Here is a 24,303-nt window from a genome sequence, read left to right as displayed (position 1 = left end):
AACCTGCTTATAAAGAGAACATATGTACATGAAAATAAGAATATTTATGAATAGTTTCCAAACTTTAGAAGGATCAAATAGGGAGGAAAAACAAACGCTTCCACCCACCTTTGTTCACAAAAGTGTGCTTTACCAAATCGGTATAAATGCTAGATAACTTCTGAGAAAAACCTTTCTTCAATCTAGAAAACAAAACAAGGGCCGGGCGCGGCGGCTCAAGCCTGTAATCCCAGCACTTTGGGAGGCCCAGGCAGGGGGTGATCACCTGAAATCGAGAGTTGGAGACCAGCCTGGCCAACATGGTGAAACCCCAGTCACTGCTACAAATACAAAAACTAGCTGGGCGTGGTGGCGGGCGCCTGTAATCCCAGCTACTCGGGAGGGTGAGGCAGGAGAATCGCTTGAACTGAGCGGAGATCCTGCCACTGCACTCCCGCCTGGGTGACAGAGTGAGACTCCATCTCAAAATAAAAATAAAAATAAAGAATGAATCAACAATGTTTTAAATACGAGCTATAAAAACATTATCTTAATAGATTTTTTTGTTTTGCTTGATCTCGCTTAGCAGTTTTTTGAACCATTTTTTCCTTATTAGAAACCACTAGAAATTGGTTTTTAGTTCATTGATTTTTGTTTATTTTTATTTTTATTTCTGAGACACAGTCTCAGTCTGTCGCCCAGGCTGGAGTGCAGTGGCACAATTTTGGCTCACTGCAACCTCTGCCTCCCAGGTTCAAGCGATTCTCATGCCTCAGCCTCCCGAGTAGCTGGGATTGTGTGCCAAATCATTCACCCCTCACCACAACTGAATGAGCTAAGGATTCTCATTATATATAGTTTATGGAGAGGGAAGTGCAGACATAAAGAGGTGAATTATCTTACCCAGATCACACAGCTGATAAGTGGTGGAGGCAGAATAGAATCTAAACAGTGTGGCTCCGGAGCCCACATGCATTGATTCGACAAGTGTTTATTGAGCACCTGCCACGGACAAGGCCTTGTGTGATTAAATAGGGTTATAATTAATAATATAAAAATGAGAAATCACTAATGCTTTTTAGACTTAACATTTTCTTTTTTTGTAGGTTTCAGGCACAGAACTGTATATCCAATAATAGTGAAATGGATCCCACTAATTATGACCGAAATGATGATACATTTAAATGACTTGGATGTTTTATAGGTATGATCTCGTGAAACCTTGAGAGCAAGTGAATGACGAATGAAACTATTGTTCCTGTTTCACACAGAAGAAAACTGAGGTTAAAAGGGGTAAAGTAATTTTGCATGGCATGAAGTAGAAATTCAAAGTACAGGAATTTGAACTTGGTTCTGTCCTTTTCTGAAGCCCTTGACCACTATAGACTGAAACATCAGCTTGTTTTTCCACTCATTCAATACTTTTTTTAAAAATTATCTAATAGGTTGGCAATCATCATGAGCCCCTGTTCTCATTCTGCAAATGGTGAAGCTCTCTATTGTCCTGACCCCACAGTTCCTGTCCCATGAGCAGGGCCAGCTCACCAAGGAGCTGCAGCAGCACGTAAAGTCAGTGACATGCCCATGCGAGTACCTGAGGAAGGTGAGTGAGTGCAGACAGATGGGGCCTGGTGCCCTTGAGCAGTTCCTGGGTCTCAGCTGCCACACATCTCATAGTGGGTGATGCTGGGGGAAGCTTACGCAGTCACAGTACTGGCTTCTTCCTCTTTTTCTTTCCATACAAGTGGCTTAGGGATGGGGTAGAGTAGTTGACTTATTTGGATGAAAACCACTATCTTCTGTCAGAAACTCAAAAGGAATCATTGCTGGCATGGTAACCTAAAGAAAAACAACCAGACAAGGGCCCAACGACACTTAAAAAGGTTATTTATTATCTTGCCAAGTTTAGGCTGGGCATGGTGACTCATGCCTGTAATCCCAGCATTTTGGGAGGCTGAGGCTGGTGGATCACCTGAGGCCAGGACTTCAAGACCAGCCTGACCAATATGGCAAAACCTCGTCCCTACTAAAAATACAAAAATTAGCCGGGCATGATGGTGTGAGCCTGTAGTCCCAGCTACTCAGGAGGCTGAGACAGGAGAATTGCTTAGATTCAGGAGGTGGAGGTTTTAGTGGGCCGAGATCACGCCATTGCACTCCAGACTGTGCGAAAGAGTGAGACTCTGTCAAAAAAAAAAAAAAAAAATTATCCTGCAAAATTTGAAAAGGAAATTCAAATCAACAGCTTCTAAACTACTTTTTAACATGACTCATAATAAGAAATACATTCTATAGTACATATATATGTTCTATAATTTTGAATAAAAGAATTAACCACATCACATTTATTTTACAACTTGTAATACATATTTTTTATTCTCCTTCATTTGTTTTGAATGCTCTGTGCAGTCTACAAAAAGTCCAATAGTAATAATTAAATTAGTCATTAAGTTGAACATTATCTTGTCTTTTAAAATGATAATCTCAAAAATGATCTTTTATTTTTGAGATTTATATAGATACACACACACACACACACACACACACACACACACACACATATAGAGAGAGAGAGACAGAGTTTCACTCTGTCGCCCAGGCTGGAGTGCAGTGGCACAATCTTGGCTCACTGCAACCTCCGTCTCCCAGGTTCAAGCAATTCCTCTGCCTCAGCCTCTGAGTAGCTGGGACTACAGGTGTGCACCATCATGCCCAGCTAATTTTTGTATTCTTAGTAGAGATGGGGTTTCACCATATTGGCCAGGCTCGTGTCAACTCCTGACCTCGTAATCCGCCCACCGTGGCCTCCCAAAGTGCTGGGACTATAGGTGTGAGCCACTGCACCCGGTCCAAGATAAAATTATTTTAACAATATACTATGAAGAGAAAAACACTGGCTATGAAAGAATATGCATAGTTTTACCCTGTTTAAAAATAAAGATTGAAAGAATACATATGCAAATAAGTTTACTTTTATTTTTGGTAATACTTTACTGGATTGTCCGAATATTGACAATCAGTATGCATCATGAAGCTACATGGCTAACATTGAGTACTCACTGTGTGTGCCAGGCCCTGGGTTCAATGCTCTACATGCACTTATATTTCATTTAATTCTCTCTGCAACCTGAGATGGTATAGCCACCTCATTTTACAGAGTTGAAACTGAGGCTCAGAGACTGAAAGTTAAGCCTGAGGTTACAGTCAATAAGAGGCAGAGCTGGAACTGAAACCTACATGTGTCTGACCACCAGTTCATGTTCTGACGGCAGGCTAGTCTGCATCACAGAGTGTGGGGTAGATGGTGCATCCTGCTAGGATGGGCTAGGTATCACTGTAGGTAAGAAACAGCCCCAAACGATGGAAATGTACACCACTGAAGGCTCTTTTCCTGCCCATGCTGCACATCCTCCATGGCTCTCCTGTGCCCTGTGCCCCACATGCCCTCATCCTGCCACGAGAATAAAGGAGCAGCCTCCATATGGGAGCTGTCAGCTGCTCTAAGAGATGAAGGAGAGGGTGGCCAGTCTCAGTGGCTCCCAACTCTTTTGCCTCGAGGTGACACGCTTCACTTCCACTCACATCTCTTGGGTCAAAGCAAATCCCATGGGTACATCCACTTTCAAGTGGCCCAGGAGAGAACCTGAAATACTCGGTGGGCTCCATTAAGGCCGTCATATGGTGTCAGCCTGCATGGGAGACTGTGGAGGGGCAGAGGAGGAGAGTGGGGAACTGATGGGAAATGACAGGAGGACTAAGTCACTGCAGATTTGCTTTATCAGCCAGGTGGAGTTTGTCCCAGAGCTGCACAAAATCATCACCAGCATGATGAAACGGAGTAGACTTCAGAAAAAGCAGTTTGGTCAGATGTAATCAGCAGTGAACTCAGAATCAACTGAGTGACATTGAGTCAGTAAATCTCTGACTGCCTCAGTTACCCCATATGATAGTTTTGAGGATGGGAACATTGAGAGAGTTGGTTTGGAAGGATATCAAGAGTAAAAATTCCAACATTTTAGTTCCTTTAAGTTAAATCCAGGCACTCTTTTTCCTGCAAGTCTCCTGTTCCTTTCAGATTGCACAGGTGAGAGTGCTCAGATTAGGGCTGGAGGTTGTAAACTATTGCTCCCACACTGACAGTGCCCCAGTGTCGTGCATGTATTCTGTGCATTTTCCTGTGCTAAACACTATCCCAAAACATCGTGGGGCCTGATTCTTCCTCTTTGTTCCAATGGCCCTGGGTGACTCAAGTGCCCATTCAATGACCAGGACACAGAGGTCTTAGAGAGATGCTCCATGAGGCCCCAGGTGCGAACCTGTACCCTGCCGGAGCATGAGGCAAGGGACAGGGCATCGTCTGTGGGGATAGTGGGGGTAGTGGGGGTAGTGGTCAGCCAGGCTTGGTGACTCTACTTGCTCACCAGATGATCCTACACCTGCCACCTCCGATGGATCCACTGCGTCTGTGCCTGCCTGTACTGCTGATGCTCCAGTGGATAACTCAGCATCCCAGCCTAGGCCCAATGCCACTGAAGATGGACCTGCCCCCTGGGGACCCAGGAGTCCTACCACTCAGCTGTCCCCAGGAGTGCCCAGACCCTCATTGTTATCCAGGACGTAGGAGCCCTACCCCTGGCCTTCCCTCATCAGCCGTAAATGATGATTTACTGCTGTTACCATCATCACTGCCTTCAGTGACCAAGGGCCTTCCAAGGTGCCAGCTCTGGAACGAAGGATGTCCTTGGGAGGTGATGACACTCAGGTACACGGGTGCTCAACAGATTGCTTCCTCCTATCCTCAGACGGTCTTTGCATGCTTGCAGCCATTGGCACTCCCATTGTATGGAAGGAAACCAGCCCAGGGTCACACAGCTGGTCAGCAGCAACATAGCTGGTCTCAAATCTAAGGTGCCTGGCCATGCCTCCATGAGGGACCGCCTGCAAGGGAGGTTGATCCTGGCTTTGGGGAGCCTTTCCTGGGCTGCACCAATAACCTCCATTGTTCGAGACCCCAAACTCTGCTCACATCTTCCTCTCCCTGTCTCTGCTTGGGCTATGATCACAGTGACTCTAGCAGTCCTTCATGGACATTATACTACACTCTGCCATTCACTGTTGCTCTAATCTGACTTCAACCCCCACTTACTTGGTCTCTCCTTTTACAACCAACACAACCGAAATCAAGGGCTTTTTTTTTTTTTTTTTTTTTTTTGAGACAGAATCTCATTCCATTCTGTCACCCAGGCTGGAGTGCAATGGTACGATCTCGGCTCACTGCAACCTCCGCCTCCCGGGTCCAAGGGATTGTCCAGCCTCAGCCTCCTGAGTAGCTGGGATTACAGGCGTGTGCCACCATGCCTGGCTAATTTTTGTATTTTTAGTAGAGACGGGGTTTCACCATGTTGGCCAGGATGATCTCGAACTCCTAACCTTGTGATCCGCCTGCCTCCCAAAGTGCTGGGATTACAGGCGTGAGCCACCATGCCCAGCCAAATCTAGGGCCAGAACATGGCTGCAGCATATAAAAAGAATTGAATTCCATACTTTTGTTAACCCTGTTTTTTGTTTGTTTGTAGTTGTTGCTGTTTTTGAGACAGAGTCTCGCTCTGTCGCCTAGGCTGGAGTGCAGTGGTGCAATCTCGGCTCACTGCAGACTGCCTCCCGGGTTCAAACTATTCTCCTGCCTCAGCCTCCCAAGTAGGTGGGACTACAGGTGCCCACCACCACACCTGGCTAATTTTTGTGTTTTATTAGAGACAGGGTTTCACCATATTGGCCAGGCTGGTCTGGAACTCCTGACCTTGTGATCCGCCCACCTCGGCCTCCCAAAGTGCTGGGATTACAGGCGTGAGCCACCACACCCAGCCCCTGTTTTGTTTTTGTTTTGCTTGCTTCTTAGGGTTGTTTTTCTATTTATGGTAAAGGCATTGGCTTTCCATTTGTAGCATCAATAGAATATTTCCTGTTTACAATAACCTTATGTCATAGTAAATGGTAAAGGGATTTAAAGCAGTGGTTTTCAGCTGCCAGAGGCCTGAGAGAGTTTGGGCATACTCTGTGTGATCGGGCAGAAGGCCTGTGGGAAGTTTAGCAGAGGACAGGGCCAGGAAAGGCGATGGACAGTGGGGGTCTGTCCTGGTCACCAGGCCCCTGGGTCCTGCCCACCTGCTTGGAGCTCCCCACCCATCACACATGATGCTGCCAAGCCCTCTGGGTATTGTGGGCAAATACCTTAGGAGAGAAGCTGATGAACTTTGTTTCTTGAAATGCACAGATTCCTTGGACATCCCTGAGAGGTCAATCATGAAAGTCAACTTGGTTTTCTCCCCCTCATTTGGGTTCAGAATTTAAAGTCCACACACACAGGCAGTAAGATGATATAGATACGGACATCATCACTCGGTTTCGGATGTTAAAATGTCTAGGTGGGTTAGGGGTGATTTGCGATCACACAACCTTGTGGCACAAAGAGGAATTCCCAGGCCAGAGGGAGACATTTTATTGCCATGTTATGATCTTATCATTGAGTTGAAAGGCAATCTTGTTTCATTTTGGATTCTTTCTTATGTTTATGTCTTATAAGGGCACTTTGAATTTCCAAGCAAATAATAATTTTGAATTAGCTTTTAATCATTGACTTCTAGCACAGTTATATGATCAGAAACATGCTGTGTGATTTGATTGCTCTCAAATATATTGAGATTTGCTGGAACAAAATAAGTCAGGTTAATTTTTGTAAATGTACCATGCATGCTTAAAATGAATGTATCTACATTTGTTCCTGAGATACAGGTTGATGGACGGATGGCTACATGGATGTGATGGAGATGGTTTACTATCGGGACCTTCCGCATCCTGCTGATGTTTTGTTGCTTAGGATATGAATGGCTGAGCGGAGGCTGTAAAACCTGGCACCCTGCTTGGGTATGAGGTTCTTCCTGCCATCCTGCCATCATTTGTTTTTTATGTTTTGTCACCAAAAGTGACCTTGAGGAACCCTGGGAGCTCAGGAAGGAAGGAGCGCCCAGAAGCAGGGACAGGGAGCTGGTTGGGGAGGACCAGAAATCAGGTTTGTGAAGGTTCCAGAGAGGACCTGTCCTTGCGAGGAGTGTGGGAGACTGAGATGGGGGAGGGGTCATTGGAATGATGCGGGCGCTACTTGGCGTTGTCCATTGTGAGGCACCACCGGGGTCATCAGGGATTGGTGGAGAGGGAGTATAAAGCCCCAGGGTTGCCAAGGGAGGGCCCAGACCGAAGAAGGTTTGGTGGATAGCAGAACCTTTTTGTCTCCCTCTAATTGCTCCTAAGCCTCACGCTCCCTTGCCCTGCGTGTCCTGTTGCTTCCCTGATCTTCTCCGTGACCTGTAGCTAAACCTTCCACCAGCGCTTGAGAACTTAATTTGAACCGGATCCTTTCCCAGACCCCTTTCTTCTTCTCCTCGTCCTCCTCCTCCACCTCCTCCAGGTGCCCAACAGCCCCCTTCTCCTCCTTTCCCTTCCCTTACTTCCCCCCTTCCCCTCCCCTTCCCCTCCCCCTCCCCTCCCCCTCCCCAACTCAGATCCGGCCCCGGTCCCCGTCCCCTTCCCTCCCCCCTGCCCTAAGCCACCTCCACCTCTGTCCTGGCCGCCTCAGGGCGCCCTGAAAGGACCAGGACATGCGGCTGCGGTGGTGGCTCCTCTTTTGGCTCCTGCTGGGATTTATCAGCCATCATCCCACCCCTGTGAGTAGACGCTGGACCCGCGGGGTTTCTTCCTTTTTACTGGGCTGTGTCACGCGGCATGAAATTACACAGCTCAGGCCTGTAATCCCAGCACTTTAGGGGGCCGAGGTGTGGGCAGATCACTCGAGTCCAGGAGTTGAAGAGTAGCCAGGGCATCATAGCGAAACCCCATCTCTACAAAAAATTCCAAAAAAGATTAGTTGGGCCTGGTGGTGCGTACCTGTTATCCCAGTTACTGGAGAGGCTGAGGTGGGAGGATCGCTTGGGCCCAGGAGCTGGACGTTGCAGTGAGCCGAGATGGCCCCGCTGCACTCTTGTCTCTAACAAACAAGATGGACCAAAACAAAGTGAAATGTCATTTGATTTGTGTCATCTGGTTTGATGACTTTTTTTTTTTTTTTTTTAGACAGAGTCTCACTCTGTCGCCCAGGCTGGAGTGCAGTGGCAAGATCTCGGCTCACTGCAACCTCTGCTTCCGGGGTTCAAGCAATTGTCCTGCCTCAGCCTCCTGAGTAGCTCAGATTACAACGCCTGCCTAATTTTTGTATTTTTAGTAGACCACCACGCCTGGCTAATTTTTGTATTTTTAGTAGAGACGGGGTTTCACCATGTTCGCCAGGATGGTCTCCATCTCTTGACCTCGTGATCTGCCTGCCTCGGCCTCCCAGTGCTGGGATTACAGGCGTGAACCACCGCGCCTGGCCAAAATATGTAACCTAAAGTGTAAGTTTACTAACTTTGGAAAGTACATACACCAGCATAAACCAACCCCCTTTCAAGATCTACATTATTTTATTTATTCATTTATTTTTTTGAGACAGTTCCTCCCTTGTTGCCCAGGCTGGAGTGCAATGGGGCAATATCAGCTCACCGCAACCTCTGCTTCCCAGGTTCGAGCGATTCTCCTGCCTCAGCCTCCCGAGTGGCTGGGATTACAGACATGTGCCGCCACTCCCAGCTAATTTTGTATTTTTAGTAGAGATAGGGTTTCTCCATGTTGGTCAGGCTGGTTTTGAACTCCCGACCTCAGGTGATCCGCCCGCCTCAGCCTCCCAAAGCGTTGGGATTACAGGCGTGAACCACCGTGCCCAGCCAAGATCTACACTATTATGTCACCCCAGAAAGTGAACTCTCACTCTTCCCAGCCAGTCTCTTTCTTATCATAGGTTAGCTTGCTTATTCTGGAATTTCGCGTCTACAGATGCATGCCATGCCATAGGTACTCTTTTGTGTCTGCTTTGTTCTGCTCAACACCATGTTTCTGAAATCATTACCATTGTTGTATGGTTCTCTAACTCCATCATTTCCATTTCAGACTCAGCATATGCGCAGTTCAACCTGATGAAGGGCTATCTCTGTTTAATTCACCATCTTGAAAGAAACATTTAAAATTGAGATGTTTTCAAGAATATATAGTTAAATCCTGAGGAATCGATGTAGAAATGTTATCACAAGCTGTCTGAACTTACTCAGGGGAAGTCTTCATCTTCACTCACATAAGAGTCTAATGGAATTAATATCAACAATCTTAGAGAAATCCCACACTATTCATGCCATTTTCATGATCTCCGCCTTGGTAAATTTTTTTTGAGACAGTCTCGCTCTGTCACCCAGGCTGAAGTGCAGTGGTGTGATCTCGGCTCACTGCAACCTCTGCCTCCCAGGTTCAAGTGATTCTTCTGCCTCAGCCTCCCAAGTAGCTGGAACTATAGGCGCGTGCCACCATGCCCTGCTAATTTTTTGTAATTTTAGTAGAGATGGGTTTCACCGTGTTAGCTAGGATGGTCTCAATCTCCTGATCTCGTGGTCCACCCACCTCGGCTTCCCAAAGTGCTGGGATTGCAGGCGTGAGCCACCACGCCCGGCCCACCTTGTTAATTTTTAAGCACTAAAATTTGATACTTATTTGTGAATGAAGTAATCTCTTCATTGTATTTTTTTTTTTTTTTTACTTATGCTGAGCTTTAAATGACAAAGATTCATATAATCCAAGAGAGAAGTATTATTTAGAGGGATTCTTTTACCATGTGATATATAACAAATGCATCCAATGTTATACATCAATTTAAAAAACAAGTAAATAACTTTAAAGAAAAGATAACTACTGGCCAGGTGCAGTGGCTCACACCTGTATTCCCAGCACTTTGGGAGGCCGAGGCAGGTGGATCATGAGGTCAGGAGTTGGAGACCAGCCTGGCCAAGATGGTGAAACCCTGTTTGTACTAAAAATACAAAAATTAGCCGAGTGCGGTGGCAGGCGCCTGTAATCCCAGTTACTCAGTAGCTGAGGCAGGAGAATCGCTTGAACCCGGGAGGCGGAGGTTGCAGTGAGCTGAGATCATGCCACTGCAATCTAGCCTGGGTGACAGAGCAAGACTTTGTCTCCAAACAAAAAGAAAAGATAATTACTTTATACTTAGCTTGTCTTAGCCATGAGTGACGGGCTGCATGTGGCCCAGGACAGTTTTGAATGCAGTTCAACACAAATTTGTAAACTTTCTTAAAACATTAGGAGATTTTGGCCAGGTACAGTGGCTCATGCCTGTAATCCCAGCACTTTGGGAGGCTGAGGCGGGCAGATTACCTGAGGTCAGGAGTTCGAGACCACCCTGGCCAACATGGCAAAACCCCATCTCCACAAAAAATACAAAAATTTGCTGAGTGCATTGTCAGGCACCTGTACTCCCAGCTACTCAGGAGGCTGAGGCAGGAGAATCACTTGAACCTGAGAGGCAGAGGTTGCAGTGAGCCGAGAGCACGCCACTGCACTCCAGCCTGGGTGACAGAGTGAGACCCCATCTCAAAAACAAAACACCAAAACAAAAACAAAAACAAAAAGAAATGGCTGGGCACGGTGGCTCACACCTGTAATCCCAGTACTTTGGGAGGCCGAGGCAGGCAGATCGCCTGTCAGGAGTTCAAGGCCAGACTGGCCAACATGGTGAAACCTCATCTCTACTAAAAATACAAAAATTAGTCGGGCATGGTGGCAGAGACCTGTAATCTCAGCTACTCGGGAGGCTGAGGGAGGAGAATGGCTTGAGCCCAGGAGCTGGAGGTTGCAGTGAGCCGAGATTGCACCACTGCACTCCAGCCTGGGCGACTGAGTGGAGCGGAACTCTGTCTCCAAAAAAAAAAAAAAAAAGAATTTTTTTTTTAGATCATCAGCTATTGTTAGTGTTAGTGTATGTTATGTGTGGCTCAAGACAACTTTGCTTCTTTTAATATAGGCAGGGAAGTCAAAAGATTGGATATCCCTGCTTTATACCAAGAAAGACAGCACCCCACATTTGCGATGCCTAAAAACACTACCAGCCATCTGAAAAACATGAGACTTGTAACTTCTGTTCTTTTTTGTAGCAGTGGAATCCCACGGTGATATCTGAGGGATGTGGTTACCTTTTGGAGGAGGTTGACGGTTTCTAAGGATGATTCTTTCTGAGTGAAATATTGTCGGTGTCGTTGACCTTTTCATTATTTCAATTATTATTATTCCAGGTTATCAACACTCTGGCTGTCTATCGTCATCGTGAGACTGACTTTTGTGGAGGAGTTCGAGACCACCCTGGCCAACATGGCAAAACCCCATCTCCACAAAAATTGGATAATTTGATAATTATCGTTATTGGGTTTCTGAGACCTTACACATTTACCATTCTCTTCTGCACAAATTACCTTTGTGTGAGTATACTAACTTTCTGTAGAGGTATACTTGTAATCACAAATAAGAATAAATTATATAAAACAATTCACATTTCTGGACTTCATTATGAATATGTGGTTTTACCCAAACAATCAGGGAAATGATTTATTAGCATAAGAATTATGAAAATGTCTGCCATTTACATTATGAAAATTAAATAGGTCGGTGTTTGTTTAATAGAATGTCAACAGAGCTTTTGGTCAAAAATAAGTTTTTTTAACCTTTGTGCTATTTATCACAAATGGAGTATGAGGTTTCGTCACTTAAATAGGAAATTCTTTCTAAACTCTTCTGCTTTATAGTTCTATCGTATGGGTGGAAGGAAAGCTTCCAATCTCCTCTCTGAAGATTCACTGCAGAAATGAGCTGACAACAGACAGCTTAACAGGAAAAGAAAAACCTAGAACAGGCATAAACATGGGAACCAGCTGAAAAATGAGACTGCTAGAAGGGCCGGATGGTTGATGCTTAAAGAGCACCCTCTTGTGAGGGGAGAGGGAGATAGATGGAGATGTAGGCCATTTAGAGGGGCAGCAAATGATTTTTAGGGGAAATGAAAGAGGCCAAGGAACAAACAATTGGCCTGAGACAAAGTTCCTCTGAGGTCATAGGGACGAGGTGACAAACTGCCGGAAGGTGAAGGGCAGAACAGCACTGCGTCTCATGATGCAGAGAAAGCCCCAGAGAATCTCTTAGAACTGCCCTCCAAGAGAATCGATGAAAAGTGTGTCTGGGCAGGGTAATTTTGAATGACATCATTCAAAGTGCATGTTCCCACTTGCAACCGGAGAGAGATCAGTATGTCAAAAGTCTGTACTTGGTAAGAATTTGGCTGCTAAGTTGTGCCATAATTTGTCTTTTGAGCCTTTTTTCCTTTGGGTAAGTTGAGCTCTACATTTTGTCTTGCCATTCATGACAGTAAAAATGTGGTTGTCTGGGGGCTGAACCTCCTTCTGAACAATGATCCAAGATAAAAGTACTAATACCACAATGCTTTTTTATATTCAAGGGAAGAGGAAGTATGTTTCAGTTTCACCACCTAGATAATTACACGTCATTTGGCACTGCCTTTCAAGATATGTAGAAAACAGAAAATATATGAGTTATGAAGATATCTAGGCACATTTAACATTCTCTATGCCACTTAGTCCTGAACAGAGAATTTTCGGTATAAATTGGAGGAAGCTTTTTTTTTTTTTTTTTTTTTTTTCTTTTCTCACCCCCGAGACGAGTCTCCCTCTGTTGCCCAGGCTGGAGTATAATGGTGTGATCTCGGCTCACTGCAACCTCCACCTCCTGGCTTCAAGCGATTCCCCTGCCTCAGCCTCTCAAGTAGCTGGGATTACAGGTGCCCACCACCATGCCCAGCTAATTTTTGTATTTTTAGTAGAGTCGGGGTTTTACCATGTTGGCCAGGCTAGTCTCAAAACCCGACCTCAAATGATCCACCCGCCTCAGCCTCCCAAAGTGCTGGGATTACAAGCGTGAGCCACCACGTGAGCCAGGGGAAGTTGTTAAATTTACCGCTTTTTAACAATTCCATTTAGGAAAGTTCAGTTGAGCTGTTGGACTTGGACAACTTCGCACCTCTCATCTTTGTCCTTGTCATCTAGTCATCTATACCATTACCTCCTAAGCAGGGACATCATGGGTGCCATGAAGCATTCATGCGTGATGGCATTTCTTTGCTTGTCATTTCTTCATGTGTTTAACATTTCTCCTAGCTCCAAACTGGGCCAGCTACCTTTCCTATGAAATCTAGCAGTAGTTGTGGGATTGACGTGGTTGCTCTTTTCATCTTTTTAGATTACCCATTGCTTCTCTCAAAATCCTAGTACATGACTTTTTTTTTTTATCCTATGTGCAGAAATCAGGAAAAAGCAAATTCTACAAAGAATTTGAAAGATACTATTTCAGGCCAGGTGTGGTGGCTCATGCCTGTAATCCCAGCACTTTGGGAGGCTGAGGCAGATGGATCACTTGAGGTCAGGAGTTCAAGACCAGATGGGCCAACATGGTGAAACCCCATCTCTACTGAAAAGACAAAAATTAGGCAGGCATGGTAGCAGGCACCTGTAATCCCAGCTACTTGGGAGGCCAAGGCACAAGAATCGCTTGAATCTGGGAGGTGGAGGTTGCCGTGAGCCAAGGTAGCGCCACTGCACTTCAGCATGGTTGAGAGTGACACTCCATCTCAAGAAAAAAGTCATTTCAATGACTACCTCAGGAGATTCATAGGTATCTGACCCACATCTGAGATGGGATTTGCATTGCATTTTCGCTATGATGAGAACAAATATTTAATATCTTCGAAGATTAAAAGCATACTGTGATAATATGGAAATCTTGGTGGAAATTCAGTCATTAGTGAGAATGTTTTGCGTTAAGTTCAAACCAGCCTCAATGAAGCTGATGTGAGGGAAGGGAAAGTGAACTCTGAGTAGAGCAGGGACAGAAGGAAGATGCTCCAGTGCAGATCAGGAAGGAGCAGGGGGTGAAATGTTACAAATTCTAGAACTCAGAGAGCTGAAGGTAATTACTTCCTTTTCAAGTTGTGAAACATGTTAACCTGTGGTAAAATACTTATAAAATGATAGTAACCATCTAACCATGTTGAAGTGTACAGTTCAGTTGTGTGAAGTATATTCATGTCATTTTTTTTTTTTTTTTTTGAGACGGAGTCTCACTCTGTCACCAGGCTGGAGTGCAGTGGTGGGATCTTGGCTCACTGCAACCTCTGCCTCCTGGGTTCAAGCAGTTCTCCTGCCTCAGCCTCCCGAGTAGCTGGGACTACAGGCGTGCATCACCATGCTCAGCTAATTTTTGTATTTTTAGTAGAGATGGAGTTTCACCATGTTGCCCAGGATGTTCTCCATCCCTTGACCTTGTGATTCACCCGCCTCAGCCTCCCAAAGTGCTGGGATTACAGGCGTGAGCTACCGCACCTGGCCTATTTTTTTTTTTTTTGAGACAGAGTTTCAATTTTGTTGCCCAGGTTGGAGTGCAATGGCACAATCTCAGCTCACCACAACCTTTTCCTGCTGGGTTCACGTGATTCTCCTGCCTCAGCCTCCTGACTAGCTGGGATTACAGGCATGCACCACCATGCCTGGCTAATTTTGTATTTTTAGCAGAGACAGCATTTCTCCATGTTGGTGAGGCTGGTCTCAAACTCCCGACCTCAGGTGATCCGCCTGCCTCGGCCTCCCAAAGTGCTGGGATTACAGGAGTGAGCCACCGTGCCAGCCTCATGTCATTCTTGTGTGTGTGTGTGTGTGTGTGTGTGTGTGTGTGTGTGTGTGACAGAGTCTCATTCTGTCGCTCAGGCTGGAGTGCAGTGGTGTGATCTCGGCTCACTGTAACCTCTGCCTCCCAGCTTCAAACGGTTCTCTGCCTCAGCCTCCCGAGTAGCTCGGATTACAGGCGCCCGCTGCCATGCCCAGCTAATTTTTGTATTTTTAGTAGAGACGGGGTTTCACCATCTTGGCCAGGCTGGTCTTGAACTCCTGACCCCGTGATCCACCTGCCTTGGCCTCCCAAAGTACTGGGATTATACGCATGAGCCACCGTGCCCAGCCGTCATTCTTATATTATTATTTCCTAGGTGTATTTCCTGAAGACTATCTTCTGGTCTCGAAATGGACATGATGGATCCACGGATGTACAGCAGAGAGCCTGGAGGTCCAAACGACGTAGACAGGAAGGTATGGCTCTCTTGGAATCCCCATAGTGTGGAAATGAGTTTGCCCTGGAAAGGGAAAGAACAGCTTCTTTTCCTCAGGTTTCTCACCTTCTCTTCTCCTCACTCTCACCAAGGGCTGAGGTCCATTTGTATGCACACAAAGAAAAGAGTTTCTTCCTTTCCAGGAAATAAAATTGGCCTGAAAGACGTCATTACTCCATGGAGACATGTGGAAAGAAAATTTAGAGCGAAAATCCATAAGAGGAAGGTGACAACGAAAATCAACCATCATGACAAAATCAATGGAAAGAGGAAGACCGCCAGAAAACAGTAAGATGTGCCTTGACACAAATACTGTTGTATGAACCATGTGCCAATCAAAGTAGACAACTGTAAAGTCCTTGAGAATATTTTCTACAATATTTGTGGCAAATTCAGTGGGTTCAAAATTGAGTTTGTCCTTTCTGCTTCATTAGTTTAAGCTGTATAATTCCTTTCCCTTCCTACATTCTTGTTTGTCATTTTTTCGGGGGAAGAGGAGTTGCTAGTACTGGCATTGGTTTTCCTTTCTCTGTCTTTTTTTTTTTTTTTTTTTTTTCCTGAGATGGAGCTTTGCTGTTGTTGCCCAGGCTGTAGTGCAATGGCACAATCTCAGCTCACTGCCTTTTGGGTTCAAGCAATTCTCCTGCCTCAGCCTCCCAAGTAGCTGGGATTACAGGTGCCCACCACCACGCCCAGCTAATTTTTGTATTTTTACTAGAGATGGGGTTTCACCATGTTGTCCAGGCTGGTCTCGAACTTCTGACCTCAGGTAATCCACCTGCCTCAGCCTCCAAAGTGCTGGGATTAGAGGCGTGAGCCACCACAGCCAGCCTTTTTTTTTTTTTTTTTTAATTTTGAGATAGAGTCTCGCTCTGTCGCCCAGGCTGGAGTGCTATGGTGCAATCTTGGCTCACTGCAACCTCTGCTCCCAGTTTGAAGCAATTCTGCCTCAGCTTCCCGAGTAGCTTGGATTACAGGTGAGTGCCAGCACATTTGGCCAATTTTTTTTTTTTTTTTTTTTTTTTTGAGACAGAGTCTCACTCTGTCACCCAGGCTAGAGTGCAGTGGCATGATCTTGGCTCACAGCAACCTCCACCTCCCAGGTTCAAGCGATTCTTATCCCTCAGCCTCTTGAGTAGCTGGGACTACAGGCATATGCCACCATGCCCGGATAATTTTTGTATTTTTAGTAGAGGCGGGGTTTCACCATATTGGCCAAGCTGGTCTAGAACTCCTGACATCATGATCCACACACCTCGGCCTCCCAATGTGCTGGGATTACAGGCGTGAGCCACCGTGCCCGGCCAGATTTTTGTATTTTTAGTAGAGACAGGGGTTCACCATGTTGGCCAGGCTAGTCTTGAACTCCTGACCTCAGGTGATCTGCCGACCTCAGGTGATCTGCCTACCTCAGCCTCCCAGTGTGAGCCACCGCACCCAGCCTGGATTGTTGAATTCAATCCTTGGGTCACCTCCAGATTCATTTTCACAGTCTTTCATGTTTTGGTCATATTACATTGTATTTTGCTGCCATATGACTGATCTTTTTCTGTTAAATGTGAGATACTTGTTAAAAAAATATTTAGCAATGAATTGAGGCCTAGTAGCATGTTATCTTGCTGCAGAAGAGATGGGAGTCTACTTCTGGGGGATGGTCAGGGGTCCTCCATACAGGCTGCAATTGAGGTCGTCGGTGCAGGCTCAGTCCCTACAAAGGCCAGGGTATTTTCTGTCCACCTTTATTCTGATGCATGACTCTTCTGGGTCTCAACCAGAGCCAGTGGACTTCAGTATGGGTCGCTTTCATTGGCAGACCCTCAATCCACTTGTTTTCCATCTAATCCCATGCATGTGTGCAAAAGCTGCTGTGCTTCTTTGCATCTCAGTAGTTCCTTCTGGAATTCAGCAATGAAACTCAGGGAAATGGGTTCCAAATGCGAGGCTGACTTTCGTCCTGGGTTTCCTTCTTCTCCATCTTCACCTCATGTCTGTTTACTGCCATGTTAGCAATTTGATGTATTCAATCATGAGTTTTATATTCTGTTTGGTGTCCCCCATTGTTCTCATCGGAGATCAGAAGCTTCAGATGCACTTATGTCAACTCAAGAGTAGAATGCTTCCTTAGCTTCCCTCCAGAGTCAGGTTTTGTGTTTCTAGTTCCCAAGTGCACAGCAGGAGTAGTGATGTCCTCACTGGCTTCTCATTTGCATTAAACTGTGAGCTTCTTTAGCGTGGGGACAGGACCCTGCTCCCATTGCATTCTCAGCACCTCACCACACACTCCTTGTTGGAGGCCACTCCAGACAGCATGTGCTGAAGGATGCCCTGTGGTCAGAAACAAGTTCATGAACTTTCTCTTTGAAGTGTTTTTGTCCCTGTTTCCTAGCGTTCTGGGAATTTTACACATCCTTCCTATAAAACCAAGTATCAGGTGAGATCCTTAGGATCAGGACCATGAATCAAGTGGTGTGAGGGCAACACAGCAAACTTACCCTTTTTAGGCCATTTCCTTTTTCTGCCCTCAATCTCTGTGAACTGAACCTTGTTAAAGTCAGTCAACACCAGGGTGGATGGTTTGCCATTGTCACCTATTTTCAGGACATAACACCCGACTTAGGAGCCATTCCGATCATTTCTAATTCAATAGATGCGCCCAGCATTCAGATTGCCTTTTCTCTCAACCAGGATCTTTAAAGTCGATGACAAGAGTTCCAGTCCTGAATCATGGCAAAGTGCAGTAGTGAACTGCGGGGTTAATGACACCATATTCTGGAACGATCTCTCTATGGCTGATGGTCTCAGTTCCGGCATCAGCCTCTGACTGAGAATCAGGTCTCACACAGGAGGAGTCAGATGAGGAGCAATCCTCTGCTTCCGATGGAGTTAGTTGTGATGAATTGGTGAGGTCTGGTTTTTCACACTGAACTAAAATGAGCTTTCGCTGTGTCAAGCACAAGACTGACCCCAGAGACACACATAGTGCACCTCATAGAAGCTTTTAATAGTCTTTATATTTACTAAAGAATAGGACTAACTATGGAACTATGAAGATGAGCTGGAAATGACAGGTGACTTGCCAGCAGGCCAGAGTGTGACTTTTTTTTGTCCCTCAATGGGAGGTGTCCATTCTCCCTTTGGTTGTGAGAATCAGTTGGTTCATTTGTGGGAAGGTTGCAGGGGGGATCTTTGAATCACAGCCTTCAGATGCCAGAAGGGCAGAGGGAATCCCACACGGGCTGGTGGATCATGTGTGTGCATTTCTCTCCCTTCTAATCTGAGGAAACTAAGCATGAAAGAATGTGAGCATGCAGAAAAGGAGAGGCAGGTATAAGAGGCAGAGGAAAATGGGAAATTGGATATGAAAGAAATACACACCTACAAGTGAGTTCAGAAACTGAACCCCACCCTCTTGGGAAACGCCCATTGGAGTGTTGTTTTTAACCTTTGTACAGTGTTTAGACCCAGTAAATGCAGAAATAGAAACAAATGGTCAGAAGACATATCGAGAGAGAGAGAGAGAGAGAGAGAGAGAGAGAGTTCACAAAACAGAAAACAAAGTACCTTAATATTTACCACTGACCAAAAGATGTGAAGCAGCAAAATGTCTCCTGACCCCATTGCCAGCTAGACTGTGTGTGGAAACTCGGTTCATACCAGCCATTCTAGGGGTGGGGTGAGTTGTTGTCATCCTTAGGAAAGTGTGTTGTTGTAGGATCAACCACATCCTTCAAAAGGACTATGCCTGTTTATAAGCCCAGCTGTTTCTGCCCTGTGAAACACGGTAAGGATATTAATACAAAGAGAATACAGCTTTATGATAAAAGATGCTCAATGAAGGATGAATTAGGGATATACTGAGAATGGGGAAGGAAACTATCATCTCAGAAGTCAGCAGGCAGTAAGCAAGAGGAGGAATCAATATAGCAACAGTTTGGATCAGACCGTACAGTTTTTTTGTTTTTGTTTTTGTTTTTCTGAGATGGAGTCTCGCTGTGTCACCCAGGCTGGAGTGCAATGACGTGATCTTGGCTCACTGCAACCTCCGCCTCCCAGGTTCAAGTGATTCCCCTGCCTCAGCCTCCCGAGTAGCTGGGATTACAGGTGCCTGCCACCACGCCCGGCTAATCTTTTGTATTTTTAGTAGAGACGGGGTTTCACCGTATTAGCCAGGATGGTCTCAATCTCCTGACCTCGTGATCCATCTGCCTCGCCCTCCCAGAGTGCTGGGACTACAGGCATCAGCCACCGCGACCGGCTCAGACTGTACTCTTATAGCCATCTGAAATACGTTTTCTAGGTAGAGATAGATTGTGGAAGGGTACAGTTGTGAGGATAACAGAAACATGGCAGATTATTTAAAATCATCCTGAAAGTGGTGCTTTATCTGATGAAAGTGATTGTAATCCATAGGAAAATGTTTCAACGTGTGCAAGAGTTGCGGCGGCGGGCAGAGGACTACCACAAATGCAAAGTAAGGAGCTTCCTCCCCGCAGTTGCAGGATAGTTCAGTGCTGATGCAGATGATGCCACGGCTCTTAGACTCTCTCAACATTCAATTTCTCATGTGTTGGCTTTTTCAGATCCCCCCTTCTGCAAGAAAGCCTCTTTGCAACCGGGTAAGTTTGTTTGTTTTCCTTGCTTTTGAACATAGTCTGCCAGGTCAGGACATGGATACATTTTTCTCCCTACAGCTCTGTGCTCAAGCCCTGCAGAGGGAGATGGCAGAGAGAAAGGCTGCCTACAAGCATCACAGTCCCATCCCTGTTGGTAACCGTGTTGTGCAAAAACACCTTCATCCCCACCCAGTGGGGCCCCTGATCTAATATTCAAAGTGTCAGAGGTTCCATATTTGTAATAGCAAATGGGCCCTGACTGTAAATTAGTGAAGAGTGAATGTAACTTATTACCCACAGGGACAATTCCAAATGAAGGCCTTAAATGATGCTCAGCTAAGCTGGTTCTTGTGTGGCCTCTGTACCTTCAAAAGCTGCCGAGTCCTATGATTACACGTGATGGGACTTGTACACTTGAAGTGAAACACAGTTTTAAAACTTGCATTGTTTAGAATTCCCACCTCATTTTTCCATGGACAAAAGTATTCTTTATGTCCTAGTGCACTTACAATTTGGTATTACCTGGGAGTGAAAAGAAATATTGCAGCCATGCCTAACTGACTTCTTGAGGTAAGATTGTTCTGTCAGAAAACCCTCTCCCAGTTCCCCTGCAGCTCTTCAGGAATCCACATCTCTCCAGAGCTCTTTGTTCTCATGGGTGGCACCTCCAGAGTGAAGAAGATCCTTTGTCAAGAAGGGAAACAGAGGGGAAATGAGAGGGTCCTGCAGGCAGAGCTGGAATCAACTTCCACTCTGCCTCTTGCAAGCTGTGTGACCCTGGGCACAATTTCTCCTTCCTCTGGAAACCTCTGTTTTCTTAGATTTGGAGCAGGGTGGTCACACTGACCTTGCAGAGTTCTGAGAATCAGAGACAGAACATAAAAGGCCTGGAAAACATTCTCCAAAAAGAAGCTGCAACATGTGTGGACAATGGGCTTTTCATGCCTCTCTTACTGTCTGTTGACCTGGTGCAAGAAACATGCTCTGGTGATGGCTGTGAGGGAGGAATGAGGATAGACATAGACACTCCTGTGTCTCAAACATGCTTCTTTATTACTCTGTTATGACTCTGTCTTCCCTGGGGCAGGACCCCAGCCTGCCTACATTTGCAGACAGACACAGTGGCATGTGGAGACAACAGTGTGTCCCAATGACTTTTCTTTACCCCCCAGCTGTCAGCAGTACTCAGTGGAAGGGTGATATTATGACAGTGATACTGCTATTTTGAAACCTGGAGGATGGAAAGGTGCAAAAATCTATCACCAGCAACAGAAGGTGCAGACCGTGTTGGTGGCAGTAATTTTGTCCATCAAATGAATATGTGTGAAAACATTCCCTTCTTCGGCCCTACAGGTCAGAATGGCGGCAGCGGAGCATCGTCATTCTTCAGGATTGCCCTACTGGCCCTACCTCACAGCTGAAACTTTAAAAAACAGGATGGGCCGCCAGCCACCTCCTCCAACTCAACAACGTTCTATAACGGATAACTCCCTGAGCCTCAAGACACCTCCCGAATGTCTCCTTCGTCCCCTGCCACCCTCAGTGGATGATAATATCAAGGAGTGTCCTCTTGCTCCTCTTCCACACTCTCCTCTTCCACCCTCAGTGGATGATAATCTGAACGGGTGTCTCCTTATCCCTCTTCCACCCTCTCCTCTTCCACCCTCAGTGGATGATAATCTGAAGGAGTGTCTCCTTGCTCCTCTTCCACCATCTCCTCTTCCACCCTCAGTGGATAATAATCTGAAGGAGTGTCTCCTTGCTCCTCTTCCACCCTCTCCTCTTCCACCCTCAGTGGATGATAATCTGAAGGAGTGTCTCCTTGCTCCTCTTCCACCCTCTCCTCTTCCACCCTCAGTGGATGATAATCTGAAGACTCCTCCCTTAGCTACTCAGGAGGCTGAGGCGGAAAAACCACCGAAACCCAAGAGGTGGAGGGTGGATGAGGTGGAACAATCACCAAAACCCAAGAGGCGGAGGGCGGATGAGGTGGAACAATCGCCCAAGCCCAAGAGGCAGAGGGAGGCCGAGACACAATTACCCAAACCCAAGAGGCGGAGGTTGAGTAAGCTGAGAACACGCCATTGCACTCAAGCCTGGGCAATAAGAATAAATCCGTGGGTCGAAAAAAAGAAAAAAATCAAAAAATAAAACAAAACCCACACTCCAAAAACAAACTAACAAAGAATAAATAAATAATATAAAAATAAAATAAATACTGCAGTCCTTATGTTATTGCTTTGTTTCAGTATCTGGTATGATTGCCTGAGGGACCTGAGGTTCTTAATTAATTGTGGGGTTTTTTTTTTAATCTTTAGAAGTGGTTGGTTATGTAAAATATTATTATTATTATTATTATTATTATTTTTTGAGACTGGGTTTTGCTCTGTCACCCAGGCAGGAGTACAGTGGCTCGATCACAACTCACTGCAGCCTCAACCTCCTGGGCTTCAAGCAATCCTCCTGCCTCAGCCTCCCAAGTAGCTGGGATCACAGATGCGTGCCACCACACCTGGCCAATGTTAAAAAATCCTTTAACTTTTTTGTAGAGATGCACTCCTGGACTCAAGCGATCCTCCTACTGGTCCCGACCACCAGCCCCTTTCTGATAAACATTTACACTGTTTATTATCTGATGCCATTTCTATCTTCTTCCTTGTCATCCAGACATCAAAGAATTAGGTTTCTTCAGGGTTTTCTTTTTCAAGTCCTCATTGTTAAAGATCACTCACATTAGGGCCAGACACCACGACTCATGCCTGTAATCCCAGCACTTTGGGAGGCCAAGGCGGGCAGAGCACTTGAGGTGGGGAGTTTGAGACCAGCCCGGGCAACTTGGTGAAACCCCACCTCTACTGAAAAACATACAAAAATTAGCTGGGCGTGATGGTGCATGCCTGTAGTCCCAGCCACTTGGGAGGCTGAGGCATGAGAATCGCTTGAACCCAGGAGGCAGAGGTTGTAGTGAGCCAAGATCACATCAGCACACTCTAGCCTGGGTGACAGAGCGAGACTCTGACTCAAAAAATAAATAAAATAAATATCACTTACATTAGATATACCCAAGGGGTGTTCTATAGAGAGTTGGAAGCAGTGGTTATTGCAACAGGGGCACGGAAGTCATCTGGCTATGCCAGGATGCCCAGGGGATACTCGGGGTGGGTGGCATAGTGGTGCTGGGGACTCACCGCACAGGACGCTCTGATTGACGCACTGCCAGGAGTAGCACTCTGTCTTGGGGCTGCAGCCGGCCTCCTCAGCTCGAGTGTAACAACAGTCGTGGCCATGGCAGCACCTGCGGATGTCACATGGGCAGGACAGCAGGTGGGTGAAGCTCTCTCCTGGCCCTCCTCTCTTGCCAGGACCATGGGTGACTGAAGACCCCCAGGGAGGCACAGCATCCTCTTATCTAAGTTTTTTTTTTGTTTTTTTTTAAGAGACAGGGTCTTTCTCTGTCGCCCAGGCTGGACTGCAGAGGCACAATCATAGCTCACAGCAGCCTTGAACTCCTGGGCTCAAGCGATCCTCCTACTTCAGTGTCCCAAGTAGCTGAGACTACAGGCACACGCCAGCATGCCCGGCTGGTTTTTTAATTTGTATTTCCTTTGAGACAGCGTATCTCTCTGTTGCTCAGGCTGGAGTGCAATGGCTCAATCAGCTCACTTTAGCCTTGAACTCCCGGGCTCAAGTGATACTGCCACCTCAACCTCCCAAGTATGCTACTACAGGAACACAAACTCCTTTTTTAAATTTTTTGTGGATATGGGGGTCTCACTATATTGCCTAGGCTGGTCTCGAACTCCCAGGCTCAAGCAGTCCTCCTACCTCAGCCTCCCCAAATGCTGGGATTACAGGTGGGAGCTACTGTATGCCTGGCCTTATCTAAGCTGTTTCCCTGAAAATCCCCGACTTGGGTAATGATTCCATTGGCCCCACCATGCCCTGTCCTGCCTTCCTGGCTGTGCCCAAGCTTGGTCCCTGCCTGCCTGCCTCACTCTCTGGGTCTCGAGCTTCTGTGACACATGACTCCTCTCTCTTCCTGGAGTGATCCAAGCCCTGCCACTTCCTGACTTTGCCCACACTGTACCCTCTGCCTGGGGAAACTTCATGTCTGCCCATTGTCCCTTAGGCCTCAGCCCAGGCACAAGCCCCTGCCTCCGGAGGTCATCCAGGCCTCACCAGGCTACACCCTCTCGTAAAATTGGATTCCCTCCCTTCAGGGCAGGTTTATAATGAAATCCTCCTCAGAGGCCAGGTGCGCTGACACCCATCTGTAATCCCAGCACTTTGGGAGGCTGAGGTGGGAGGATCACTTGAGGCCAGGGGGTCGAGACCAGCCTGGGCAACATAAGAGCGACTCTTGTCTCTATAACAAATTTAAAAATTAGCTCACCAGGCCAGGCTCAGTGGCTCATGCCTGTAATCCCAACACTTCGAGAGGCCGAGGCAGGTGGATCACGAGGTCAGGAGTTCGAGAGCAGCCTGACCAACATGGCGAAACCCTGTCTCTACTAAACATACAAAATTAGCCAGGCATGGTGGCACGCACCTGTAATCCCAGCT

At 46.3% G+C, this 24,303-nt stretch overlaps 2 protein-coding genes across 15 annotated transcripts in view; both read left to right on the top strand.

The window, feature by feature from the left end:
* The window catches only part of LOC117978768 (eukaryotic translation initiation factor 3 subunit C), a 44,098-nt gene extending 39,357 nt beyond the window's left edge, over positions 1 to 4,741 (top strand). For 2 of the 14 annotated variants that reach the window (XR_010110229.1, XR_010110231.1), the window contains 4 exons: positions 1,184 to 1,262; positions 1,496 to 1,582; positions 3,762 to 3,841; positions 4,404 to 4,741. The gene's annotated coding sequence lies outside the window, so the exon portion shown is untranslated. Of the gene's footprint in view, positions 1 to 1,085; positions 1,862 to 3,761; positions 3,842 to 4,403 lie in introns of those variants that run through there. The other 12 variants (XR_010110227.1, XR_010110226.1, XR_008621367.2 and 9 more) reach the window with 11 other exon arrangements.
* LOC129394205 (nuclear pore complex-interacting protein family member B8) lies at positions 1,184 to 21,956 on the top strand. Its single transcript, XM_063597524.1, has 8 exons — positions 1,184 to 1,272; positions 1,496 to 1,582; positions 11,199 to 11,381; positions 15,008 to 15,107; positions 15,271 to 15,415; positions 19,538 to 19,598; positions 19,708 to 19,743; positions 21,094 to 21,956. The coding sequence occupies exons 1-8, from the start codon at positions 1,216 to 1,218 to the stop codon at positions 21,889 to 21,891; spliced, it is 1,467 nt and encodes a 488-aa protein (XP_063453594.1). The 5' UTR covers positions 1,184 to 1,215; the 3' UTR covers positions 21,892 to 21,956.
* Positions 21,957 to 24,303: the final 2,347 nt, after the last annotated feature.

The sequence above is a fragment of the Pan paniscus genome, chromosome 18 (assembly GCF_029289425.2).
Source record: "Pan paniscus chromosome 18, NHGRI_mPanPan1-v2.0_pri, whole genome shotgun sequence".
NCBI classification, from domain to species: Eukaryota; Metazoa; Chordata; class Mammalia; order Primates; family Hominidae; genus Pan; species Pan paniscus.
Note: the sequence above shows the minus strand (reverse complement) of the source record. Positions and strands in the feature narration are given on the sequence as shown.